At 39.0% G+C, this 26,301-nt stretch overlaps 1 protein-coding gene across 1 annotated transcript in view; it reads right to left on the bottom strand.

Annotated features, from left to right (window-relative positions):
- Positions 1 to 26,301, bottom strand: part of IARS2 (isoleucyl-tRNA synthetase 2, mitochondrial) — a 58,474-nt gene that overhangs the window by 5,525 nt on the left and 26,648 nt on the right. Inside the window, exons 12-20 of the mRNA XM_082703018.1 lie at positions 23,885 to 24,045; positions 13,476 to 13,578; positions 12,758 to 12,851; positions 7,281 to 7,389; positions 5,069 to 5,171; positions 3,359 to 3,484; positions 2,604 to 2,735; positions 1,455 to 1,561; positions 573 to 718 (exon numbers count right to left, since the gene is read on the bottom strand). Coding sequence (XP_082559144.1) covers positions 573 to 718; positions 1,455 to 1,561; positions 2,604 to 2,735; positions 3,359 to 3,484; positions 5,069 to 5,171; positions 7,281 to 7,389; positions 12,758 to 12,851; positions 13,476 to 13,578; positions 23,885 to 24,045 — 1,081 coding nt within the window. The remainder of the gene's footprint in view (positions 1 to 572; positions 719 to 1,454; positions 1,562 to 2,603; positions 2,736 to 3,358; positions 3,485 to 5,068; positions 5,172 to 7,280; positions 7,390 to 12,757; positions 12,852 to 13,475; positions 13,579 to 23,884; positions 24,046 to 26,301) is intronic.

Here is a 26,301-nt window from a genome sequence, read left to right as displayed (position 1 = left end):
GGAGCCATGCTAAATGCTTACCAAACATTTATATGCACATTTTGAAATATAAACAAAGGATAAAGTTATATAGTAAGATCCCAAGGGAAAAAAGGATGCCTAGAAGAAAAAAAAATGGGGAAAAAAAGCCCAATATTGACAGTAGCTGTCTTTGGATAGTTAGGTTATGCGTGACTTTTCCTCCTCTTTCTAAAAATTTCTAGTTACTAATTTTCTATAAGCTTAATACAATCCAAGGAAAAGACTATTATAAAAATATTCACGAAAAGGCACTATCCCTGGTTTCAATAAAACCTAACTCCTATCAGACACTGACAAGTTACTTCAGAAACCCGGATTCTGCGGGAGAGCCCAGCTCTCCTGCATTTCGGAAGGCGCTCCCGGGTGCCTCCGGCAGCTCTGCAGTCCGTCCTGCCGCGCTCCGAACTAGTGCAGACACCACGGAAGGGCCCAGACGTGTGTTGCCTCAAAGCGCTCAGTGCAGGTGAGAAAGTGCCCCTTGCGCGCAGGGGAAGTCGGAGGTGGCAGTCCTCGTGCAGGGTCTTTCTCGAGGGCGCATCAGGCCTCCTTACCTTTGGCGTAGGGGATGTGCTGGAATACTTCTTCAGCCAAGTGAGGAAGAATGGGAGCCACAGAACGAACCACGACGTCCAGAATTTCGGCTAATGCGGTCTGGCAAGAGCGCCGTTTGGGGTCGTCCGCGTTTTCGCAGTAGAGCCTGAAGGGGAACCGTGTGTGCTCAGCGGGGACCACACTGTCTACACAGGGAGCGCCGAGGCCGCTGCGCCCACTGTTCCCACCGGGGCCAGTCCCGTGGCTCGGGCCATCGTCTGACATAAGCACTGTACCGCTAAGCCCCTCCTCCACTCCCCTCCTCCACTCTCCCCTCCTCCACTCTCCCCTCCTCCACTCTCCCCTCCTCCACTCTCCCGGCAGCGCTGCCGCAGCCAGGGCGTGCGCGGCAGCTCAGGGTACCCCTCCGTCCACGTCAGCGGCGTGAGCAGAGGACGGGGTTACGGTCCCCGTGTGTTAGGTCCTTGTGGCGCTCACGGGCTGCAGTGACACCTCCCGTCGGCCTCGCTGCCATCAGCGCAGACCGAGCGCCAGGCCTTCCTCTAAAAGCACATCACATCGCTGATCCTAATGGCACCAGGCGCCTGCGTCTGTCCCCTCCTCAAAATGCACAAGCTCCTGAGAACAGGAACTGCATCCATCACCTGGTACTGGCACCCCTTCCTCACCGAGCACTCACTGTCTCAATCGCATCACAAAGCGCATCCCTTATGTTCCTTAAATTCTCTGCTCATAATTCCGTGAGGTATGTCTTATCACTTGACTCAAGAACCCAACGTCCTAACTGCACGGCGCTGCCCATCGCGCTCACCTGTGTACACCCACCTGCCAAGGAGACGCTGGAGAAGTATCGGAATACTTCAGTGTTCAGTCATACGTACCGGTCCTTGATTATGCTGAAATAAAAGCTCGAAAGCTCTCTGGTATAAAATGCTCGTAGCAGTCGAACAACTTTTCCAAAATCATACTGTTTGTATGAATCAGTAATCTAGGGAACAAAAGCCAAAATAAATTTGGAAGTTACAGTAAACCAATGAAAATGCAAGTCATCATGAGCAAAAATATGTACCTTTTCACAAAATGTGTTTCAATAATTGTTTTCTTAAAGATTTTATTTACTTATTTGTCAGAGAGAGACACAGCAAGAGAGGAAACACAAGCAGGGGGAGTGGGAGAGGGAGAAGCAGGCTCCCCGCCAAGCAAGGAGCCTGATGCGGCGCTTGATCCCAGGACCCTGGGACCATGACCTGGGCTGAAGGCATACACTTAACTGACTGAGTCACCCAGGCGCCCCACAAAATATGTTTCAAAGGCAGAAAAATACGAAACAGGAGATACACAAGAGTGACAGGATCTTTCAAACATTGCTGGCTATCAAATTCAACCACTGTCAGAAAAAACTGAATATTCCACTCTGGAAACTAGGAAAGAACACTCATCAAAGGAAGGGATGAGGTTTAAAGTCATAAACCACACCATTTTAAAAGAGCAAAGTGTGCAAGTTACTAAGGTTCCCTCATTTATGCCTGGGAAGTAAAATCGGGCAAAAATCTGCAGGTATGTCTCTGACTTAATGGTACATGAAAGCAGCTACATTTCCAATTTTTGAGCAAACACACATTATATGTTTTATATATAAATGAAAAAATATCTTACAAAACACACAGGAATAGTCATTTTAGTTATTTCTATACTCTGAGGGGTACATCTGTAGAGCAGATATAGGTCTACTGTACTCCCGCCGGCTAGAGAACGACATAAAGCTGATCTGGAGAGGAAAACGTGGTGTTAGGGGAAGGCAGGGCCTACATTCCCACCAGGTACTGTGAGTCTTTTGAAAAACCAGGGAAGAAATCCTACGACTTCATACCTATAGTCAACCTCAGAATGTGTGGCATTTATCAAGTGTAACTGTTCTCAGTGCTACTACTATTTCTAGTTAAGATCTGTTCGCCTGCACACAACTCCAGTTTCAACACTCAGCAGTACTGATATTTCTATTTTCCGGGAACTTATTAATTCACACTCACCTTGTTTGCTAAATCCTGCAGTAAGTGCAGCATGTACTGGTCTATGACATACATGTCGTTAACGGGAACGGAATCCGTTTCTGGGTTGAAGCCAGCGACGTTTCCCAGAAGAAAGCGGAGTGTATTCCTGAGCTATTGATGTTGAGAAAAAACACGCAGTCAAAAAATACATGCGGCCTTCCATTCTTACTGAAAAGTTATTTTTCTATAATTTTTATACAACTCATGTTACTTTCTTAATAGGATACTTCTTAAGAAAATAACTTTCCTAAATGAGACTACAAATGCAAACAAGAGAGACTCATTGCAACAGCAGAATTACAGAAGGAACCCCTGGACTCTACACATGAATACTGATTTCTCATTTTATTTCTTTACAACCTTATAAAGGCAAATCACCGTTCAGTGGCCTGGTTTACTCATCCATGTAGGTAAGAATGTTATTTTCACCTGCTTCCCAGGCAACAATAAGGATCAATGGAATAAGTGTGAAAGGTCACTGAGCACATGGAAAGTATATAAAATAGTGTAATTTCGTATTACTCTGTATTTTATAAAATATAATAGGCAATCTATAAAATTTTTGTGTTAAACTATTAATATTTTTAAACAAATAAACACAGGATATTTTTAAGTGCTCACGTGTAAAAACTCATTCTTGCTGCTTTGTGATACCAAACAAAATGTCCTTCATTTTAAAAATACGTAATTTAGCCGACCTTTTATTCAGACATAGGAAGAACAACAACTCTGACCTTGCTAATATCATCTCTGGCAGCGTTAAGTGCAGACGGACTAATGGTCACTTCGGTGAAGACGTTGGACTCGGCTACCCACCAGCGGAGGACATCAGCCCCGTATGGAGGCTCCTTGTTTGGATCCTTTCGGGGGAGGAACAAGACGCATCGACATATAAATGGCTTTCAACTCTAATTAGGTGAACAAATGTTTTAGGTATTCCTCCTCAGAAATATGTGAGCACAACGTGGGCACAGAACATCCCGCACTGGAATGAGCTAAGGGCCAACAGTCTCGGAATCAGCTGCGTGTGAGCACCCCCGGGAAACAGAGCGCTCGGCCGGCCCGCTGCGAGCGCAGACGTGGGCGCGTGTCCGCACCCCTCCCTCTACTACAGCCGGGGGCAGAAGGGGAACAGGAGGACCTGCTCTTCCCTTCCGGCGCTCCCCGGACACTCCACACACAGAGCCACGAATACTGGACATTAGGAGGGCAGCAAAAAGCCGAAGGAGTAAAATAACAGATGAGTGATTTCTGAAAGCAACTCCAAAATAAACCAGATTATTAGCAACCCCAGATCTGCTGTCCATTAATGACTTGCTTTAAAGTGTGTAATTTCTGAGAATATAATAATGAAACAAGAAGTTGCAATCTCATTTGTTTCTTACACCATTTCCATGGAACTGTAAATTTTTGGTTTTTTAAATAAATGTTTACAAATTTTAAAAGTTCTATTAAAAGAAGGGATGGGGGGCGCCTGGGTGGCTCAGTGGGTTAAGCCGCTGCCTTCTGCTCAGGTCATGATCTCAGGGACCTGGGATCGAGTCCCGCATCGGGCTCTCTGCTTGGCAGGGAGCCTGCTTCCCTCTCTCTCTCTCTCTGCCTGCCTCTCTGCCTACTTGTGATTTCTCTCTGTCAAATAAATAAATAAAATCTTTAAAAAAAAAAAAAAAAAAAAAGAAGGGATGGGGCGCCGTGGTGGCTCAGTCAGTGAAGCATCCAACTCTTGATTTCGGCTCAGGTCATGATCATGAGACAGAGTCCCACGCTGGGCTCCGTGCTCAGTGGGGAGTTTCTCTCTCTCTCCTTCCCTCTGCTCTTCCTGCTTGCACACATGCTCTCTCTCTCTCAAATAAATACATCTTAAAAGGGAGGGGGGTTGGGTAGCATGGTTCAGAACCTAATTAGAGACTCAGACCTGAAACAAGCCAACAGGGCTTCAATCCCAGTCTTTCCCTTTTTCATTAAAATCATTAAGAGTCTCGATTTACACTAAATTCTACTCCTGAAACTAATGTTACACTACATGTTAGCTAACTAGAATTTAAATAAAAACTTGAGAGAAAAAAAGGTTTAAAACGTGGTAAGGCGCCCACTACCGGCATAAAAGAGCTGCCGATGTTGCTGCTGACGCTGCTGCCGATATTTTTGTTGCTTTTGTTTTACACTGAAATAACTACATCAAGGTTTTGTTGCCAATTTAAAAGTGTTAAAACAAAAAAGCTGTTTTTATTTTTTAAGATTTTATTTATTTATTTGAGACAGAAAGAGAGAGAGAGAACACAAGAGCAGTGGAGGGAGAAGCAGACTCCCCACTGCGCAGCGAGCCTGATATGAGGCTGGATCCCAGGACCCCGGGACCAAGACCCAAGCCGAAGGCAGATGCTTAATCGACTGAGCCACCCAGGCGCCCCAAAACAAAAAGTTTCAAAGAACCACCTACGTACTTGTCCTCCGTTGATGACCACATCAGGATCAATGACATTCCCAAGAGATTTGGACATCTTTTCTCCCTTTTCTCCAAGGGTAAATCCATGAACCACCACTGTCCTAAGAAGACAAATCAGCCGTTACGATAATAAGCACAGCTACCATGAGCTCTTTGGAGATCACTTATAGCTTAAAAAGAGTATCTCATCTTGAAAAAAAAAAAATTCCGGGGTTTTTCCTGACAGATTCTGATTGCTTTTCTTGAAAGTCTAATTCTCAGCTATTTATTTATCATGATTGTTGTACAGTAAGCTCTTTACTTAAGGAAAAATCTTTCATGTTTACCTTCACTAAACATTTCCTGCGCATCTATTAGGTATTGATTTTGATCACTAAAACTAACCAAGAAAAAGTATGTCTTAAAATGAGCAGATTACCATCTCAAAATTATTTTCAAAAAGACAATTTATGACAAATACAGCTGTTGTTCTACTGGTGTGAAAAAGCATGTTCTGTAAGAAACAAACATGGAAATTTTTCTGGGATGAGTTTTCATTCTGAACCAACAATAATCTTAAGCTATTTAAGAACCATTCTGAAATCAATGATATGTACCTTAACAGGAATATCCAATCTAATAAATATAATCTAATAAATATAATAAAATCTAATAAAATTCACTAATGGAACATTTCAGTCCATTAACCGCTTGTGGATATTACAAATATAAGGATATTTGACCTCAGAGTGTCTTCAATCAACGTAGAGTACCCTTCTCTATATTGCTCGGGGTCAAGTCTTCCCATATTTTGAGATTGAGCTCTTCAGGGCGCCTGGGTGGCTCAGTGGGTTAAAGCCTCTGCCTTCGGCTCAGGTCATGATTCCGGGGTCCTGGGATCGAGTCCCGCTCTCTGCTCAGCAGGGAGCTGCTTCCTCCTCTCTCTCTGCCTGCCTCTCTGCCTACTTGTGATCTCTCTCTGTCTGTCAAATAAATAAATAAATAAATAATCTAAAAAAAAAAAGATCGAGCTCCCCACTGTTCCAGTAAATGCTGACATTACCCCCTGTGGGAATGACAGGGTATAGTGGTCACAAGACTGCTCTGCATAGTTGTCTCCTTTGTCTCTCTCTCTATTTCACTTCAAACTCTCACTATCTCATGAAACAAGACCGAGCCACTACAGGAGGTGTTTTCGATCCAGGCACCCCTTGGAGATACGGCGCCTTTGGCTCCAGACGACTGCAATAAAGCCACTCAAATTTTTTGGTTTCCAGTGCACATGTAAGTTCTGTCTACACTATACTGCAGTCTATTGAGTATAACAGTTTTAGGTCTAAACAAAGAAATCTACATACCTTAATTCAGAAATACTTTATTGCTAACTAAAATGCTAACTATCCCCTGAGCTTTCAAAAAGTTGTCATCTTGCTGCTGGGGAAGGCTGGTGGCTGCTGACCACAGAGGGCAGAGGGTGCTGCCAGTGGGGGCAACTGCGGCAACTGTTTTTTTATTGTTTTATTTTTTTAGATTTTATTTATTTGAGAGAGTGAGCACGAGAGAGAGCACATGCAAGGGAAGGGGTAGAGGAAGTGGCAGAAGCAGGCTCCTTGCTGAACAGGGAGCCCAGCACGGGGCTTGATCCCAGAACACTGGGATCAGGACCTGAGCCAAAGGCTGATGCTTCACCGACTGAGCCCCCCAGACGCCCTGTGGCAATTTCTTAAGACAACGACAAAGTCTGCCACAGTGACTGACTCAGCCTTTCGTGAACAATCTGCCTGCACCATGTGGTACTTGCTAGCAGTTTCCCCAGGACAGAACTACATTCAAACCTGGAGCCCTCTCAAATCCTGCTGCTGCTGCACAAGCTAAGTTAACGTAATATTCTAAATCCTTTATTGTCGTTCCAACGGTCTCCCCAGCCTCTTCACCGGGAGCGGATTCCGACACCACTTTCTCTGTTCATCCACCAGATGTGGCCCCTCAACTGTGAAAGTCAGACCACAGGTCTGCGCAGTTCCGTCCCATGCACAGGCTCCGCTGTGGTCCTGGCTCTCTCGCTGTTCCCACCACATCCTGTTCCCACCACATCCGCAGGCACTTCCTCCACGGAAGTCCTTCAATTTGTTAAAAAAAAAAAAACAAAAAAGGCAGGATCTGCAATCAAGCGAGTACCCGGCAGAAGTACCCAGGTGTGGGGACCTGTTCAGCTCAGGTTTAATACTCACTTAAAAGGTGCTTTTTTCCTCGTTGCCACACTTGTTAATAAAGAAGACTGAAACCAACCGCCAAGCTGGTCTTTTCCTTCCAAGTATAGATCTGCTCTCTGGTCAGTACCTCAAAAATAAATATTAAAAAACACAGAAGTCAACTAAAATTGGAAAATGAAAATAAATATGTATCAATGTATTAAAAATAATCACGTGACTTCTCATGTCACGCTATACCTGAGAGGAGACGGAATGAACGCATTCACCTGAGCTCTTCTCCTCACTGCCCGTTTTTAAGATGGAGACAGGAAATGTTAGAGTATGATCTCCTAACCACAGGCAACTGAAACAGTACCTAAATTGGGCACTGATTAATAATAATTACCACTATCAATATTTGCAGTTAAATCTTCTAAATGAAAATGAGCATCTAAAAATTTTGTAAGTGAAAATACTCTATGCGATACTATAATGACGGATACATGTCCTTTATCCATCTGTCCAAACCTGTAACATGTACAACAGCAACAGTAACCCATGATGTAGACTGTAAACTGTGGGGGGTTATGATGTGCGCCTGCAGGTTCATGTCTTGTTACCGAACGGGCCGCTCTGTTGGAGGGCGTGGACAGTGAGAGAGGCCGACTGTCTGTGGGGGCGAGAGGAATGTGGAAAATCTCTATCCCTTCCTCTTAATGTGGCTAGAAATCTCAAACTGCTCTAAAAAAATCAAGTCTTTTCATAAAAGATACAGCGAAAGGAAAAAAAAAATGTCAAATTTGTAGGGACATATGTATAAGCAAGCTTGAGAGCTACTTCTGTTTTCAACAATAAACCAGGGTTAATTCAAGAGTTAATAATCTGAGATTAAAAAAACCACTTGGCAAACACTGTTAAGTCATTTCAGTCAAGAATCATCAAGGGTGCTTAACCACTAGGTAAAAATTTGGTAAGAAAACAGGTATTTCCAGTCTTGAAAGTATCTCCCTGCAAGATACTTTTTAACACAACAATTTCTATAGGGAGATGGGGTGAGAAGTAACCACAAGAGAGAAAGAGAGAAAACAGGCTGACACCACCTCCAAGGGATCCAAGTTCAACATCACCAGTAAGTCATCACAGAACTTCTGTTAGGACGTACTGAAAAGGACACAGTTATCTCTTCTGTGATATTCCTGCCCAAAATGCATAGTTAAATCTCATCATGAGGGATAAACGCAAAGTGAGGGACCATCTACAAAACAGCCTGTACATTCATGAATGTCAAGGACATGAAAGACAAGAACAGAATGGGACTAAAGGGAGAGGACAACGAAATGCCACCAATGACCCTAGGCTGGCTCAAGCACCCTTTTTTTTCTCTTTTCCTATAAAGGACATTACTGGGTGAAAGCTGAATCAGATCTGGAGGGAACAGGATGGAATCAGGGTTAATCTCCTGATTTTGATTTTCATATTGGTTATACAAGAGACTGCTGAGTTTTAGGAAATATACACCAAAATACTTAGGGATAAAAGAGCATCAAGTCTGCAACTTACCCTTAAATGGTACAGAAGAGTGTTTATATACACACACATGGGGGAAATATATAAAGTAAACGTATTAAAATGCTAACTTTGGAAAATCTAGACGAAGGGTATGTGCTACTTCTTTATTCTGTGACTTTTCAGAGTAAAATGTTTGTTTGTTTCTTAAGACTTTATTTATTTATTTAGAGAAAAAGAGTGTGTGTGAGTTGTAGGGAAGAGAAGGAGAGAGAACCTCAAGCAGACTCCCCGCTGGGCACAGAGCCCAATGCAGGGAGCCCAATGCACAGAGCCCAATGCAGCTCGATCTCACAACCCTGAGATGGTGACCTGAGCTGAAATCAAGAGTCAGACACTTAACCTCCTGAGCCACCCAGGCGCCCCAACTTTTTTTTAAGAACATGAGGTCTTTGGGAAAGATGATTTCCATATTTTAAATCTAATTTCACAACTCTAAGAAGCCCCCATAAGACTCTAGGAAGCCTTCAAATAGAATTTGTTTGGTTAAAGGATTGAAAACTACTCCAAAGCTCTTAAGACCTAATGCAAAAATTCTTTCCAGTAAGTTTATACTACATTACATCCCAATAGCAGCGTACAAGAGGGAGGAATGTGCTAATTATTTCTCTGTTTTTAAATCTTTTATCCTTTTTTTTCCTGAATATATCTTTTTTTAAGTTTTATTTATTTAAATAATCTCTACCCCACCAATGTGGCGCTTGAACTTATGACTCCAAGATCAAGAGTTGCATGTTCCTCCAAGACTAAGCCAGCCACACTCCCTACACCTTTTAGTAAAAGAAAAATCAGAACTTTCTTATCGAAGTAGAAATAAACTTGGGAGTTGTAAAACTCCAGGAAGAGTAACAGTTAACCACATGACAAAAAGTTAGTATTTCTATTACAGTAACTTTTTCTCTTAAGAAAATTATAAAAATTCATATTTAGAGGGAATAATAAACTGTTCAGAAAATAAACCTCTAAGATTATGATTTAGGCATGGCAGTAAATAAAGAATAAGCCAATTATTTAAAAAAAAAACTATTAAAGCAAATCAGCAAAAAAACTTGAGTAATCTGTAATTGTAGATTTGTTTAACTTAGCTTAATTGATAAATTTTGAGCAACATTATTGCATTTAAGAAGGCAGGTTTTAGAACCAGCACAAAACCATATTTGTCAAAACTGCTGCTTAACCAATATAACATTTGAAAATAATTTAAACTAAAAATAACTTGTAAAAATGTTAAAATATAATTATTAATTTTTAAAATTAGGCTTTTTAAAAGTATTTGAGATGTTTTTAAAAGGGTGACCTTTTTAAAAAAGTCATTTGTAAATCTAAGTTGTAAATCTTAGTTTCTCTTTCAAAAAATGATCTTTTTTCTATTTGCTTCAAGTTATTTCTATTAAAAAAAAAAAAACAAAAAAAAAAACAGAGGGCCCCCATGGGGCCTAGTCAAGTAAGCAGCCAACTCTTGGTTTGGCTCAAGTCTTGATCCCAGGGGTCATGGGATGGAGCCCCGGCCCGCTCCGTGCTCAGTGGGGAGCCCACTTGGGATTCTTCCCTCTTCCTTTCACTCCCCTTCTGTACCTGCAACCCCCAGAATGTTCTCTCTCAAAGAAATATATAAATAAAACCTTAGAGAAAAACCATAAATGAAGTAGAATAAGTATTTTAAAACACCAATTACTTCACTAGGGGAATGGGTAAGTTATGGCTTATCCAAACAGTAAGATACTACTCAGCACTACAAAGAAATGACCTATAAAGCCAGGAAAAGACAAGAAGGAACCACCAGTGCATGTTATTAAGTAAAAGAAGCCAATCAGAAAAGTAACATACTCTAGGACTTCAACTATGTAACATTCCAAAAAAGGCACAACTTTGGAGCATGAAAAGGTCAGTGGTTGCCGGGGGGTAGCAGGGAAGAAGGGATGAATGTGGAACAAATTTTTAGTGCAGTGAATCTATTCTGTGTGATACTATAATGGTGGACACGTCATTATGTATTTGTCAAAACCCACGGAACACACAACCCCAGCAGTGAACTCCAACGTAAACGCTGGACTCTGGATGACAATGATTTGTCAGTGGAGGTCCCTCAACAGTAACAGATGGATGCACCTCTGTAGTGTGGGCTGACAGTGGGGGAGGCAGAGTGTATGGGATTTCTGTACTTTCCTCTAAAACTGTTCTAAAAAATAAAAGCTGCTTAAAATTTTTGAAAAACATTAATTATTTTAAAATCACTGCAATAATTAATGCCTTTCATAAATGTTAAAAGAATGTTTTTAGAAATAATTCGTTTAAAAATGCCATTCCCTTTCAGAAAGTTCCAGTTTCAGTTTAAGTACTATTGACCTTGAACTCACAATGAAACAGGTACTTGACCTGGTGTTAACATTCATATCTCTTTCACTGCTATAAAACCTGTCAGCGAAAAGTAAAACCAGTTATATATGCTATAATCACTAAATACGTCTTGTTAAACATCAATAGGTATTGATGAAGACTGGTAGCTAAATTAAGCTCAAAGTCAAGTTGATTTTATTTTGCAACAATATAAATCTTTGGGAAATATGCAGACATTGAATCATTTATTAGAATTAATAATACAAGCATTTGAGAATGAAAGTACAATAACCCTTCTCAGCAAACCCTTTCTCCCTCTCCTCTCTCTTCCTTTTAAGGAAAATCACCTTTCTTTCATGGCTTTTCAAACTATGAATTTTCTTAGTTTCTGGGTTCTTTCCCATTTCATTCTTTCTCCCTATTTTTGGCAATTTTTTATTGCAAAAGAACAAAAAAAGCTCAGAACAAAATGGGATAAAATAAAAGCTAATTAATCTAACACTTATTAACTGACCTCATAAGATTTTTGACTGATTGAGGGGAAGAAGAGGAGGAATAGGGCATCTCAGGCAAAGAGAAACAACTACGGTTTAAAATCGGACTTGTGTGTATTATCTTTAAAGGTAGTTTATGTTCTGGAAGCCTTCCATGCAGGTAACACAATACCTGTTTCAATGACAAATCAGTTTTCTTTCTTTGAATTCATTATCTAAATATGACAGAAAATAATGGGCTACTGCTTAGGTACATTTTTACCATGAATTTCATTCAGTGAAGCTGGTCCTTCGTGGCAGTGTGAGGAAGCGTCTGATCCACTGCCCCTCCCTGCCACCTGCCTCATCCCCGTCTTTAACCTCATAGTGACTTCGAGCTTTAGTCTTCGCTTTGCCTCTGGTGTTCACTTGGCCTCCTTAAGGATAGCTTCTTAAGCATCTCAACACAACCTTGAATGTGCACCTGCCCCTACTTCTCCCTTCTAACTCCTGCCCAGTCTCTCCCTTCTCTTTATGCAGTGAGTCAAGAGTGTGCCCCAACTAGGAGGAAGTATCACATCAGTCAGCCGTCTGTACAGAACGGGGAAGAGTTGTGGAAGGGCAAGGCTGTATTAAGAAAAACAAGAACCAAAAATCAGGGTATGGGAGATCTAGTCTGATTATACTAAACTATGTGACCATCACCTAATCTGGCTCTAATTTAATTTCATTTCCTGTTCTGAAAAATGACGGGGGTCAGACTGCTTCAGTGATTTCGAAACCTTACAGAACTAGTGCCTTGGGACTGCCAAGGGAGTCCAGGAAAAGGAGCTGGCTGAGGGGAGGAAGAAAATTCCCATTTTTAATCTACCTTATATGCTGTGCTTCTACGTGAAATTCCATTTGGAAAAACAGAAGACGTTTAGAAATCATTGGATTAAATGATCTCCAACAGCCCTTCCAGATCTAAAATTATACCATAGCAGGAGATTTTTTTATTTTCTTCCCTGCTGCCCCCACCAAAAAAGGTTTTCTTCCAAATACCGAAAAAAATATTCCTAGATTACAGGCTGCCTCTGAGTAACTTTTATATATTTTCAAAACCACTTGACTGGCTTAAAATCTATTATTTAAAATTACCTGGAAGAACACAAGACCATGAAGTTCCACTATCAAACCAGATGTCCAAAATATCCTGACCAGGCGCATATTCCAAAGCATCAGGACCACCAACCTAATAAGATAATGTGAAAACCTTTTAATTATGCAAAGATCACAATATACACAATAAGGACCAAAAAGTCTTAAAATAATCAAATGCTTACAAGCATTAAACTCACATTTTAAAATGAAACTTAAAACATATCTATGTATTTTGCAATTCAGTACAACTGCCACATCCGCATGTAAAGATGACTGTGGCCACTTAATGACATATTTACCAACATAGATATAAATTGTTTTCATTTCTTGAAACAATCTTCTAATTTGGATTTTTTCATGTGTGAAGCAATCAGTTACCTCGAATTCAGATCCTACAAAATCCTGACATACCAACATTAGGAACTACTCTCAGACTAACAACTGTATCTGCTTAGTCAACTAAATCAGTTAAAATCAATCTGGGCCCTCAGTAAGATAACGAATAACCCTTGTACTTTACTGCCATATGAAATACCAAGCTTCTACGGTTAAACAAAATCATCTACTCTCAAACTGCACTGGCTCCTAATTCGTAGGCAATGAATTCATTAACTTTACACCATGACAGAACAACTTTTTAACTCCCAGGAATCCCTCATGTTGTCATTAAGTCATGGAGTGCACACAGAGGCTGTTAAATCACACGGAAATTTACCTGAGATAAGACTTCTTCAGGAAGAAGTTGCTCAGGGGGAAGAGTCCACCAGACATCGCTGCCATGTTGTTCCACTAGTTTAATAATGTGCTCAGTGGTCTGGCTATTTTAGGAGGGAAAAGGCAGACTTGCTCAATGAACTACAGTGATTAATACCAAACATTTAAAATTTAGAAACTGCTAAAATAGGGCGCCTGGGTGGCTCAGCGGGTTGGGCCTCTGCCTCCTGGGATCAACCCCCGCATCAGGCCTCTCTGCTCAGTGGGGAGCCTGCTTCCCCCTCTCTCTGCCTGCCTCTCTGCCTACTTGTGATCTCTCTGTGTAAAATAAATAAAATCTTAAAAAAAAAAAAGAAAAAAGAAACTGCTAAAATAAAAAAAGAAAGAGAATAGTTATTTTCCCATATCAGCAGAATATTTTTTCCTATCTTTTCATCCAAACTTTAGTGGTATTATCTTCAATTACTTGTTTACTTGGCTACAGCTGTCATCTTAAATTCAATATAAATAAAATCAAACTGAGCACATGTACCCTTTAAAATAAAGAAGACTTCTTCTGACATCCCTGTTTTAGTTACTGATTTCCCTATTTCTATCAATCTGTTTTCTAACCAGGGATGTATATTCAAAATCTCCTACTTCTCTTCCCTCTCCCTCCAGTGTCCTCTCAAATTAAGACCCCACATCTGTCAATTCTACCTTTGAAATATTACTCAAATTTGCTCTTTGTTCTGTTCTGATGCACTGTCAGTCAAACCTCATTGTCTCAATACTAGACTGATGCAGTGGTCTGACTTTTCCTCTATTCTCATCTTTTTTTTTTAAATTTAATTTATTTATTTATTTGACAGAGAGAGAGATCACAAGTAGGCAGAGAGGCAGGCAGAGAGAGAGAGGGAGAAGCAGGCTCCCCGTTGAGCAGAGAGCCCAATGTGAAGCTCGATCCCAGGACCCTAAGATCATGACCTGAGCCAAAGGCAGAGGCTTAAGCCACTGAGCCACCCAGGTGCCCCTATTCTCATCTTTTTAATTAATTTTTAAAAAAAGATTTGAGAGAGAAAAAGAGGGAGGGCACATGCTCATGGGGGAGAGGGGCAGAAAGAGAAGGAAAAAGGGTCCCAAGCAGACTCCTCACTGAACTCGGGAGCCCCTAGCAGGGCTTGATCTCAAGACCCTGAGATCATGACCACAGCCGAAATCGAGAGTTGGATGCCTAACTGCACCACCCAAGCGCCCCTCAACTCTTTAATTTAAACCACACATCTTTGATAGGACTGTATTCCTAAAACTGCTTTTATCACACCAATCCCCTTTCTAAAACTTCCAGCGCTTACAGGACCATGTCTAAATTCACCTACATGAGAGGCAAGGCCACACTAGAGCATGGACTCTGACAACGGATATCCAAGCCTATACCCTGACCCTGCCACTTTCTACAAGTACGACTATACATGAGTACTAAAACGTCACGTACAACCATGCCCAAGTACGAAGACGTCTCTAAGTCTTGGTTGTGAACTCTGTTAAGGAAAATTCACTTGCTCAAAAATATTTACTGGGAAGCTCCAATATGTTAGCATTGTTCTAGGACGTGGAAGTACAGCAGCTGACGAGGCAGGTCAGACTCCTGCACTAACGGAGCTTACACTGTAGCAATCCGAGACACTTCCCTTAGAATGCCTGTCAACTGGGACGCCTGGGTGGCTCAGTTGGTTAAGCGGCTGCCTTCGGCTCAGGTCATGATCCCAGCGTCCTGGGATGGAGTCCCATATCGGGCTCCTTGCTCGGCAGGGAGCCTGCTTCTCCCTCTGCCTCTAGCCTGCCACTCTGTATCTCTCTCTCTCTCTAACAAATAAATAAAAAATCTTTAAAAAAAAAAAAAAAAAAGAATGCCTGTCAACTAAATGAGATGATCCACGAAAATCAGCATGTGCCCAATGCACAGTAAAAAGCCAATTAATACACATCAAATGAATACTGAAATTGACCATATCTTTGTGAAGATATACAACTATGAATTACTGAAAAATTAAAATCAGGGAAAATTTATCCTGAATTTTCTTATAGGAATAATGTACTTTTCATTTATTATCACAGCTTTATTGACATCACAGTTTCCTCTTGTTGCTTTCCATTGAGTCAGGGGACATATAATGGTCAAGAGCGTGGACCCTGGAACCACACAGCTTTGGTGCAGTTCCCGGCTCTACCACTTCCTAGTTATGTGACCCTGGGCACAACACTTAACATTTCTGTGTCTGTCTGTAAAATGCAAATAATAACAGCATCATCAAGACAGCTATTACAGATATTAATTAAGCTTATATATAAAATACCTAGAGCAGTATCTGGCACATACTAGTGAGTATTATATAAGCATTAGCTATTATTCAAATTGCTTAATTAATTTACCTTTGAAGTCACGTAAATTTAGACAGTAATTTTGTTAACCAGAACACATGCCCGTATTAATATTTACAGATTAAAATACATAAACTATAGCTAATTTTTGAATTATCTTCCCTTCTACCACTTTCCATTAATGCAAGTAACAGAATTAACTGCAGGCCCGTAAGAGTTGGCATACATGGAAAGAGTAGAGCATAGGAAAAGCTTTATATTCTTAATCTGGATCTGCTTCTCAGTAATCAGGACTATGTAGGGCAAATCATTTAACCTCTCTGATAATTCATAGATAGAATGTTTATGAAAAAACCATTGTGGGAAGCAAAAATCAAATGGGTATTATGAATCAGGCTCTCAAAATGGAAATTTTTTTTACCCAAGTTTGTGTACTAGGAAAGATAGATTGAAAAAGTATAATACTAGCAGCATCTATTTTAAAGAAATTAAAAACAACAATGTTAAAACGGGCACAAGTCCATATTTCTTGTAGTCATACATTTTCAATGGACTTTAACAGTAAAGATAAACTTTTGTGATAGGAGACCATAAAAACTTTGTGCAATACCCAGTTATATGACAATATTTAGTTATATATTACTATTTTATATAGTTTGCACGGACATTTTAACAGTAAAGAAAATAGGAATATACTGGAAATGAAAATATGAATAACCTAAAGCTATTTTTCTAGAACAATCCCCTCTATACAGATACTAGCAAAGTGCATTTACATATACACAATTGCAGCACATACAATGTTTGTACCAATTTTGAAACACTCAAAGAATGATTCTAAATATGAGTGTCATTTTGACTTTTGGTTCTTACAATGTTATCATTAGACTGTAACTTTAGGTAAACACTAAAATAAAACAGTAAAACAGTTTTAAATGTGCTGGAAATAAATAGAGTAAAAAATAAAACAAAAAGCAAATAGTTCAAATTTCATCTTAATTAGGAAATAAGGAAGAGATATGAGGATTAGTAATATCAATCAAAATAAAAGCATCCAGGTGTATACCACACATGGTATTTTCCAAAGCACTTTACGAGAACTACTGATGTGGAGTTACAGAAAAAAATATTTAGTTGCCCCTGACAGGCACACTGTTTGTGCCTTGGGGATCCTTCAGTCAGTCAACAGCCTACAGAAGTGACACAGTTAATGCCAGGCCTTAAAACTGTGTGTCCTAAATCATCGTTCAATTCTCTGCTTACTTCTCGTTTTAGCTTCTCTAACTCCTCTATCAAGACCACCACTGTAAATTCACACTTCCGTTCCCTGGCGTTTGCTAACCAAAGGCAAAAGACTCCTTACCCACACACAGTGAACCCCCGACCCAGAGACGAAGTTAGGGAACCAGTCAGTCTCTGGAGATTACAGTGTTGACAGAACAAGCACCAAGTCCAAAGACCGGATTCTACCTGTGAATTATTAGGTATTGGCAGAATACATCATAGTATTTCTCTGAGCTTCAGTTTCTGTGAACACTGGGAAAAGCTGTCAGAAAGAAGGCTATGTGAAAAATTTTATTCTTAAAAAAGGAAAAGGTCCTAGTATTTTACTCAGTACCTTAAAATTAGAGATGATGCGCATCCATTTTAAAAGACCAAATTCACCTCTAATGAGACCAACTTCTTTTTTTATATCCCTAAATAGCAGATAATTCAATGAAGTTTTAGAACTCTAACTAAAAATACCAAACAATAAAGAAAGATCCCAATTTTGCAGCTGACAAATGATTAAAGCAACTGCAAAGTTCTACCAAGTTTAGCCAATCAACTCTAGAGTCCAACTAAAATTGAAGTTTTGTTACATTTTCTTATAAAGATATTAGTAATTCATTCACATATATGATTTTTAGTGTAAGAAGCATTTTATATACATCTTATTTACAAATATGTTTCTAAAAAAATAAGTTTTTGTTCAGTGAGGAGGAAAGTCTGATTTTTTTCTTTTAGTTTACCTAAGAATACTTGTTACAAATGACATAACCACACAATGTTATCTACACTAATGATTATTTTTTTCATCTTACTTCAAAAAAGCTGTCCTAAGTAAAATCACATATTTTATGTAGTGTAAATGGCCCAGTACTTAAAGAATTATGAAACACTTTAAAGAGGGGAGGGCAGAAGCTCTGCCTCATTAACAGAGCAAGGCTCGTAATCTTTAAAGCATGACGAGCTTCCTTACTTTTTATTATGAAATATAAAAATATGATGTACTAAATGTACTTTAATAAGCATTATGTTCTGCAACTCAGTTCTGTTTTGAGATCTTAGAACATTATATTCCTTATATTTTTGAAAAGAGGAAAAGAAGCTAAAGAGAATTCTGGAGCTAGAGGATAAAAACTGAACAAAATTTATGATAATAGGAATGCAGACTTCAAAGACGGCAGCCTCACAATCCGAACAAATCAAAATTTAAGTGCACAGATCTGGTACCACAAAGTGAGAACGTTTTCTTGACTTGTACTCTGATGGTCTGAATGACCCTAAAAAATTATGGCAGAGAATTTTAAAAACAAAATTTTCAAAAAAAAAAAAATATATATATATACTGGTGACCCACAAACTTGAGGTAACTATCTTACATTGTTAAATAAAGATAAATTTAATGTTAGATCAAACAAATCTGAAAAGATAATTTGGAAAAAAAATACAAGCAAATGCTACACAAGTGCTTAAAAGATAGTCGTTATAAGATGTAGCAAAAAGCCAAATGTCAGGATGGGCTACATTTATTTGATTTTCATACAGAGGGAACTAGGCAATTATTAGGAGCTAAGCAAGCATTTTAACGGCTGCACATTCATCCTTCCAAACTGACTTAGATTATTTCTTTGAATCATCATGGTCCCTTATAATCAACTGTGTGAGACATCCTTACATATCTATCTTCATACAAAAGACATTAGTCTTGTTTCCTTACAGATAAATATTTTACAAGTATAACTGTTTATAATGAAACGGAGATTATGCTTTAAAAAGTTTTAAAAACAATTTTAAATAATATTGTCTTAAAAATATGTATTTCTTACTGATATTGAGTATTCTTCAGAAAAAAAGGAAGGAAAAAGTCCAAATTTGTCTTTGGAAATTTAAGAACTCTTCCCTTATGATAATAATATCCTATACTTAACACAAACATATAGTTAACTTATAACCTAAAGGTCAGTCTAAATTATTGCTGATAAAAGTGGGTGAAACCATTTATCACTACATAATCTTTATACTTCCATTTTAATGCTGTATTTCATAAACCAATAAATCCATCATAAAACTTTGTACTTTGCACGAAGGCCTTATCTAAACACATTCATTATGTGTCCCTCCTTGGGTTTCAACCAGTGAAAATTCACTAGGCGGTATGAACACTGTAACACCTTCCAATCATTCTAGACTTTGTTATCAACGGAGCTAAAGGCTTATTTAGCGTGTTATCAGAAGTTATGCAGCATTAAGATCACTAAGCAAGGAAGAAACTGTTGCTGTCATTTTACTGTTTCCTGTGTTTTGTCTTTATTAAAGGAGAATATTAAGGATTATAAGACAACTTTTCTTCGGCAAGTTACTGGAATAAGAATGAGGTAAGAGGCTAAATGATTCCAATTTATTTACTAAATTAATATATTCAACTCTAGAATACAATGAAATTTGAAGGGCGATTCTATTTTTAGTTTAATCCTATACTTTTGTTTGAAAAACTTTAGGAAACAATTTTGGAGAAAAATTTTTTAATTTAATCAACATCATAAAATTTTTTCACCAAAAGGTCGTTATTCTTAACATGAGCAAGAGGTAGTTAAAGCCAGCACACAGGGGCACCTGAGTGAGGCAATCGGTCGAATACCTGACTCCTGATTTCAGCTCAAGTCATGATCCCAGGGTCTTGGGATCAAGCCCCGCATCAGGCTCTGCACTCAGCAGGGAATCTGCTTGGGATTCTTCTCTCTCCCTATGCCACCCCCTTCCTGAACACTCTCTCTCTAAAATGCAAAAATAAATCTCAAAAAAAACCCAAAAACTAGCACTCAAATTGAACTGGAAATTCCTTGATTGCTTCTAGTAAATTTCTCATAATTTCCAGAAATCAGGGGCTAAGTTTCCTAAAAGCATGGATTATTGCAATAATACTGCTGAATGGTATAATCATCCAAAATAAACAACTTCTTTTCCTTTCTAGGTGGTGAATGTTCCTAAATTTTACCTTTTTTAATGCTAAAAAGTATTTGTCTTTATTAACTAGGAAAAGATTTCTACCTAAGTTATAACTGCAGATTCAGAAAAATCAATAACATAAAGTCTGAAATGGAATTATATCTTTAGCGAATAAAAATGCAACTATAAAGTGCAGATGAAAACATTAATTCAAATCAAAACTAAACATCAGAGTTTCAAATCTACCAGTCTCTAAACCTATTTAGAGCATGAAAAAATCAAGATTTTCTTTTGTGAAAAAAGTATAATTACGGTTTTAACTTACAGACTTTCAACCAGAAAAGCAGAAGGAATCTTCTGGTTTGCTTAATGGGGCTATCAAGTGTAACAGCAACTCCATGTGGACTGTGTGCCAATTTCCAGTGGAGATGCTGTTACTTTTGATGGTTACCAACTCACGACAGTAGAAAGATAGATCCAAGAAAGAAAATCATAGTCACTTGATTAACTTGCTTACGGAGGAAAAAAGATAACCTTTCATACTATTTTGAAAAACTGACAAATCATTAAGAATTCATATCCGTCTTCTTATATCAAGTGTCATGTCACATGAAGGACCGGACAACGGAAGATTAGAGTCATCACTTGGAAACGGTGTGCAGGAAAATGACCTATGAATTGACAGACAATTTGGCTAAGTTTGTCTGTCATTTTTGTAGGCCAATATTCTGTATATCTCTTCTACTTCAGAATCAGAATTCAATGAGCATCATGCAAGCAACACAATGGGAGATGCACAGAAAACAATCTGTAACACAAATGTGTGAATATATTGACTATAAATAAAATACAAATAACAGCTGATGAAAATTTGTTTGTGTTTTTCTGACAAAGCTCACATTTATTTCGTCTAACTTAGTGACTGCCAGTCGACTTATACCATTTTACTGCCATCATTAAATAATGGTCAAATAAACCAATTTGTTGTTCTTGTTAATATATACTTATGTCCACCTGAATCACTTTGAGGAAATTCCCTAAAAATTCTGTCCTCAAATGGTAGAAAGAGAGAGAGAGAGAAACAGTGACAATGTCTTATAAACATTCCTTAAAAGAAAACTCCACAGTGTGGAATTTTAAACAATACTTGTGTAAATTTATCTAAACTCTAAGGTATTGAGGTATCACTGGTTCACATCAGACCATGCTCTCAATTACAAGACAACTGAATTACAATTACCAGAACAATGTGAGCAATGGTATTTAGGACAAAGAGCCTTAGTTCTCCAAACTGAAGTAGTAATGCTGAAGTAATAATACTAAAGTAGCCTTACAATGACTTCCTGGCCTCTAACCTCTAGTTACTTTTCCTAAAATATATTCTCACTCCTCATGCCTATTTAAAACTTTAAACTACTTCACCCGGTATTCAAGACGCACTACAATTTGCCCCAACCGATCTCACTTGGTGTGCATCTTTCTAAAACCCTCCTCCCAAAACCCCACAGTACTTTCATGGTTCCTATTTAGGTGCTATGCTTTCCCCCTCCACGCCCTCAGCTCCTGCTGATCCCTCTACTTGCAAAATACTTTGGCCTGTTTCCTACCTAATCATTACGCCCCACTCAAATGCTGTATCCTCTGTGGATAAAGCAAATGAGCTGTTTTATGGTTCGGTGTTTGCCCAAGGCAATGCCTTCAGTTCTTCCCTGAGCCATGTTGCCAGAAGGTATCAGATCACCCATGAAGCAATGATAAAATGAGTATTTATTTACTTATTTATTTATATTTTTAAAAGATTTTATTTATTTGACAGAGAGAGATAATGAGAGAGGGAATACAACAGGGGGAGTCGGAGAGGGAGAAGGAGGTTTCTTGCTGAGCAGGGAGCCTGATGTGGGGCCCGATTCGGGATGGATGACCCGAGCCAAAGGCAGACACTTAACAACTGAGCCACCCAGGTGCCCTATAATGGATATTCAAATTGTGAAGGAACTGGGGCTGCTGGGTGGCTCAGATGGTTAAGGGTCCAACTCTTGATTTCAGCTCAGGTTGTAATCTCAGAGTCATGGAACTGGGCCCCACACCAGGTACTACAGTGAGTGGGGAGACTGCTTGAGATTTTCTCTTTCCCTCTCCCTCTGCTTCTCCCCTCCCCTCTCCCACTCATACGCATACACACACACGCGCGTGCGCGTACTCTCTCAAATAAATCATCTTTAAAAATAAACAGTAAACTGGAAAGCAACTTTCACACAAAAAACACTAAGAACTACCTAATATGTGGCTAAAGATGATTTTTTTTAAAGATTTTATTTATTTATTTGACAGAGAGAGATCACAAGTAGGCAGAGCGGCAGGCAGAGAGAGAGGAGGAAGCAGGCTCCCCGCTGAGCAGAGAGCCCGATGTGAGGCTCGATCCCAGGACCCTGAGACCATGACCTGAGCTGAAGGCAGAGGCTTAACCCCACTGAGCCACCCAGGCACCCCTAGATGATTAAAACAACAAAAAAAACCCAACCCACTTTAATCAACATTTTAAAAAACCCTAAAATACATGCAACAATTTAAAAAACCCTAAAGAAACACTGATAATGCTGACAACAAAAAGTAGAACATTTTTGCAAAAATTCTGGTGATCCCCAAAGTAGGGGCAGCATTCAATTCTACATCTACAGTCTCTGGAAATCCCCAGTCCTTACCTTCTGGCCTCTACGCACTCCCTGGATCCTCAAGTGATAAAAGGTAAAAATATTCATCAAAATAGACTCAAACTTTTTTACTCATGTTAAAACATGATTTAGCAAAAATTCCATTTACCAAATTAAAACAAAATTACTTAAAGAAAATGAAAACTTAGGATGTATTCCTAAAAGGAATGATTAATATTCCCCTTTCCATATCTGTTAGTAACAGCAAGACGAAAAACCTCCCTAGTTTACTAGAAGATAAACTAGCCAGCCTTGATCTCACGATGATCTCAAAGCAGGAACCATGTTGATCTTGTTCACTGCCTCAAGAAGAGTCTAGCGTCTACATCAGGAAACAATCTTCTTTCTACCATATAAGCTTTTCTACCCTGAACGGTTGACTATGCCCATGTATTATCTTTTCAAAAGAAAAAGAGAAAAGAGAGGAAATCGTTGGGAAGTTAAGCATCACTAGAATAAATATAATTTTGTGCATTAAAGAAACATTATAGTTTCTTTAATTTTGAAGATCTATAATTACATAATGCCACTTCTATTAAGAGACAGTAGCTTATGGGCAACTGGGGGACTTAGTCGGTTAAGTGTCTGCTTTTAGCTCAGGTCATGATCCCAGCGTCCTGGGATGCAAGTCCCATGTTGGGCCCCCTGCTCAGTGGGGACCTGCTTCTCCCTCTCTGCTGCTCCCTATGTTTGTGTGCTCTCTCTCTCTCTTAAATAAATAACCAAATTTTAAGAAAGAAAAAAGGAAGGAAGGAAGGAAGGGCGGACAGGCAGTCCCAAAGTAAGAGAGGGACTCTATTTCCTAAAGAAAAACTGCATACCGGGATCCCCACCTGAACGCTGTCCATCTTTGGATTCCTGACACCTGACTCTAGCACAATGCTATAGGCACACAGAAACAATGAATTCCATGGAAAAAGTATCAGAGGCTCTGCTTCTAAGTAGCCATATTGAAAAAGTACAGTTGTTAAAATGTCAACCACATGAAAGCAAATTATATTTTACTCCCATCAATAAGACTGAGTATGTGATTTAACTTGTATCACTTCTCAACAGTCCATTTTTCTACTTTTGAAGAAAACATAGCTCACTCTAAAATGCTAAAAATATGTAGAAAGAAGTCTACCTGTTGATCAAGAATTCATCTTTTGTCTTGTGATGAAACACAGGGATTGGAACACCCCAAACTCTTTGCCTTGATATACACCAATACGGCCGTCTGTCCATCGTTTCAACCATGGCATTCAGTGCTGATCCAGGAATAAATTTCACTTTTTTTAACAATTCCTGCAATTGATTCACAAATCAAATCCAGTGAGAGTAAGCAGATCAAATTTTCCAGAACTGCCATGATTTATCCTAATGGTTATTTTGGATGTTTATTCATATGTCTCCCTCCCCATATCCAAAAAGCTAAACTAAAAAACTACAGATTTTAGACCAAATGAAACTAAGTTTAAACAGGGCCACAAAGGATCTAATAATTAACATCTAGAGCAGACTTCACCATGAGAGGATGTGAAAAGAAACCACATACTAACTTCCAAGCACCCTAGATCAAAATTGGCAGTAAGAAGGTTAGCAGAAGCATTAAACTCATTAAACTGTAGTTAAAATCCATTCAAGCTTGATTTCAATGATAATTTTTAAGTACTTAAAAAATAAGCTACTGTTTTAGGTCAATAAACAAGCATTACAATAGAATCTAATTTCATATAGTATGGTTTACAACACAGAAAACACTCTCAAAATCAGTTACTTCCCATTTACTTACTCTCTTTCAAGAACTCCTCCTACCTCCAGCCCCACAAAAAGTTGTTTTTTATTTCATTTGTCAATTACCAAAGATGAATTGTATAGGACAATGTCCAGTATTACTCTCCAGAAAGGCCAAAATACATTACTGCATTTTTGAGAATCTCTTTATCCACTAATTAAAGCATTTTTCTATTTCCAGAGTGATTTAAACATTTTCCTCACTTAACCTCAACTACAAGAAATCCTCCCCCTGGGGGCGCCTTGGTGGCAAAGTTGGTTAAAAGTTGGACTGTTGGTTTCTGGTTTCGGCTCCAATCATCATCTCAGTCTTGAGATCAAGCCCCCAGTCCGGCTCTGCACTCAAAGGGGAGTCTGCACAAAACTTTCTCTCCCTCTGCGCCTCCCCACTGCCCACTCCCTCTCTCTGCCCACCTCCCAACCCTCTCTCTCAAATAAATAAATAAATCTTAAACAAAACAAAACAAAATCCTCCCCCAAAACCCTTTATAGCACCACCTACTGGCAGAATGGCAACATCCGCAATTCATTTTGATTAAGACTTGCTTTAGGTGGCTCAGTGGGTTAAAGCCTCTACCTTCAGCTCAGGTCATGATCTCAGGGTCCTGGGATGGAGCCCCACATTGGACTCTCTGCTCAGCGGGGAGCCTGCTTCCCCCTCTTTCTCTGCCTGCCTCTCTGCCTACTTGTGATCTCTGTCAAGTAAATAAATAAAATCTTAAAAAAAAAAAAAAAGACTTGCTTTAAAAATCCAGGAAAAATGAACAGACTGTATATTTGATTTTGTTAAACAATAACTATTACTTTTATAAAATGGTAACAGTGGCATTGGAATTACATCTAAATAGTCCTTACATTTCAGATACACATGCTGAAATATTTATGGAAGACATAAGGCCTGAAACTTGCTTCAAAATAATCCAGTGGGTAAGAAGTAAAAGATAGGGATGGTAGGACGAGCAAAGATAAAAATAAAATTGGCTTGGGGCGCCTGGGTGGCTCAGTGGGTTGAAGCCTCTGCCTTCTGCTCAGGTCATGATCCCAGGACCCTGGGATCGAGCCACACATCGGGCTCTCTGCTCAGCAGGGAGCCTGCTTCCTCCTCTCTCTCTGCCTGCTTTTCTGCCTACTTGTGATCTCTGTCTGTCAAATAAATAAATAAATAAATAAATAAATAAAATTGGCTTAAAGTTGATTAATGTTGAATTTGGGTAGTAGAAACATGGAATACATTATTTCGTTTCCACAAAGAGGAACTGAAAATTGTCTATAAAGGACAATTTAAAAAACCACCAACAACAAATACCAGCTCCAGCTTATTGCATCAAACTTAGATGTTCCTCAATTAAAAAAAAAATCTGTGCGGAGCTCGAAGTTGTTAATCTTAACATCTACAATTAAGGAAAACAAGTTTCACAGGATGCAAAAAAAAAAAAAAAAAAAAAAAAAATCAGTCCATATCACAGTTGCCCACTCTATACAAATACTGAAAATGTATATTGCTTGCATAGCTTCAAATTGCCAGGCCAACAAATAAACCAATTCATTGCGGTTCTACATTAAGATGAAAAATATCTTCATTATCAGCCTATTAACAAATAGATATTTGAGCTCTTTCATTCAATAGAATTGTTTGACACACACACACACATATTTATAGTGAATGAAAGAGCTCAGATACATATTAATATTTAAAATGCCCATTGTAAAAGTACTTGTTAATTGAAAGCAACAATTTTTCAAACACATTGCAATTTCAAACTTACA

The sequence above is a fragment of the Mustela nivalis genome, assembly GCF_964662115.1.
Source record: "Mustela nivalis genome assembly, chromosome: 16".
Lineage (NCBI taxonomy): Eukaryota > Metazoa > Chordata > Mammalia > Carnivora > Mustelidae > Mustela > Mustela nivalis.
This window is presented reverse-complemented; position numbering and strand designations above follow the sequence as displayed.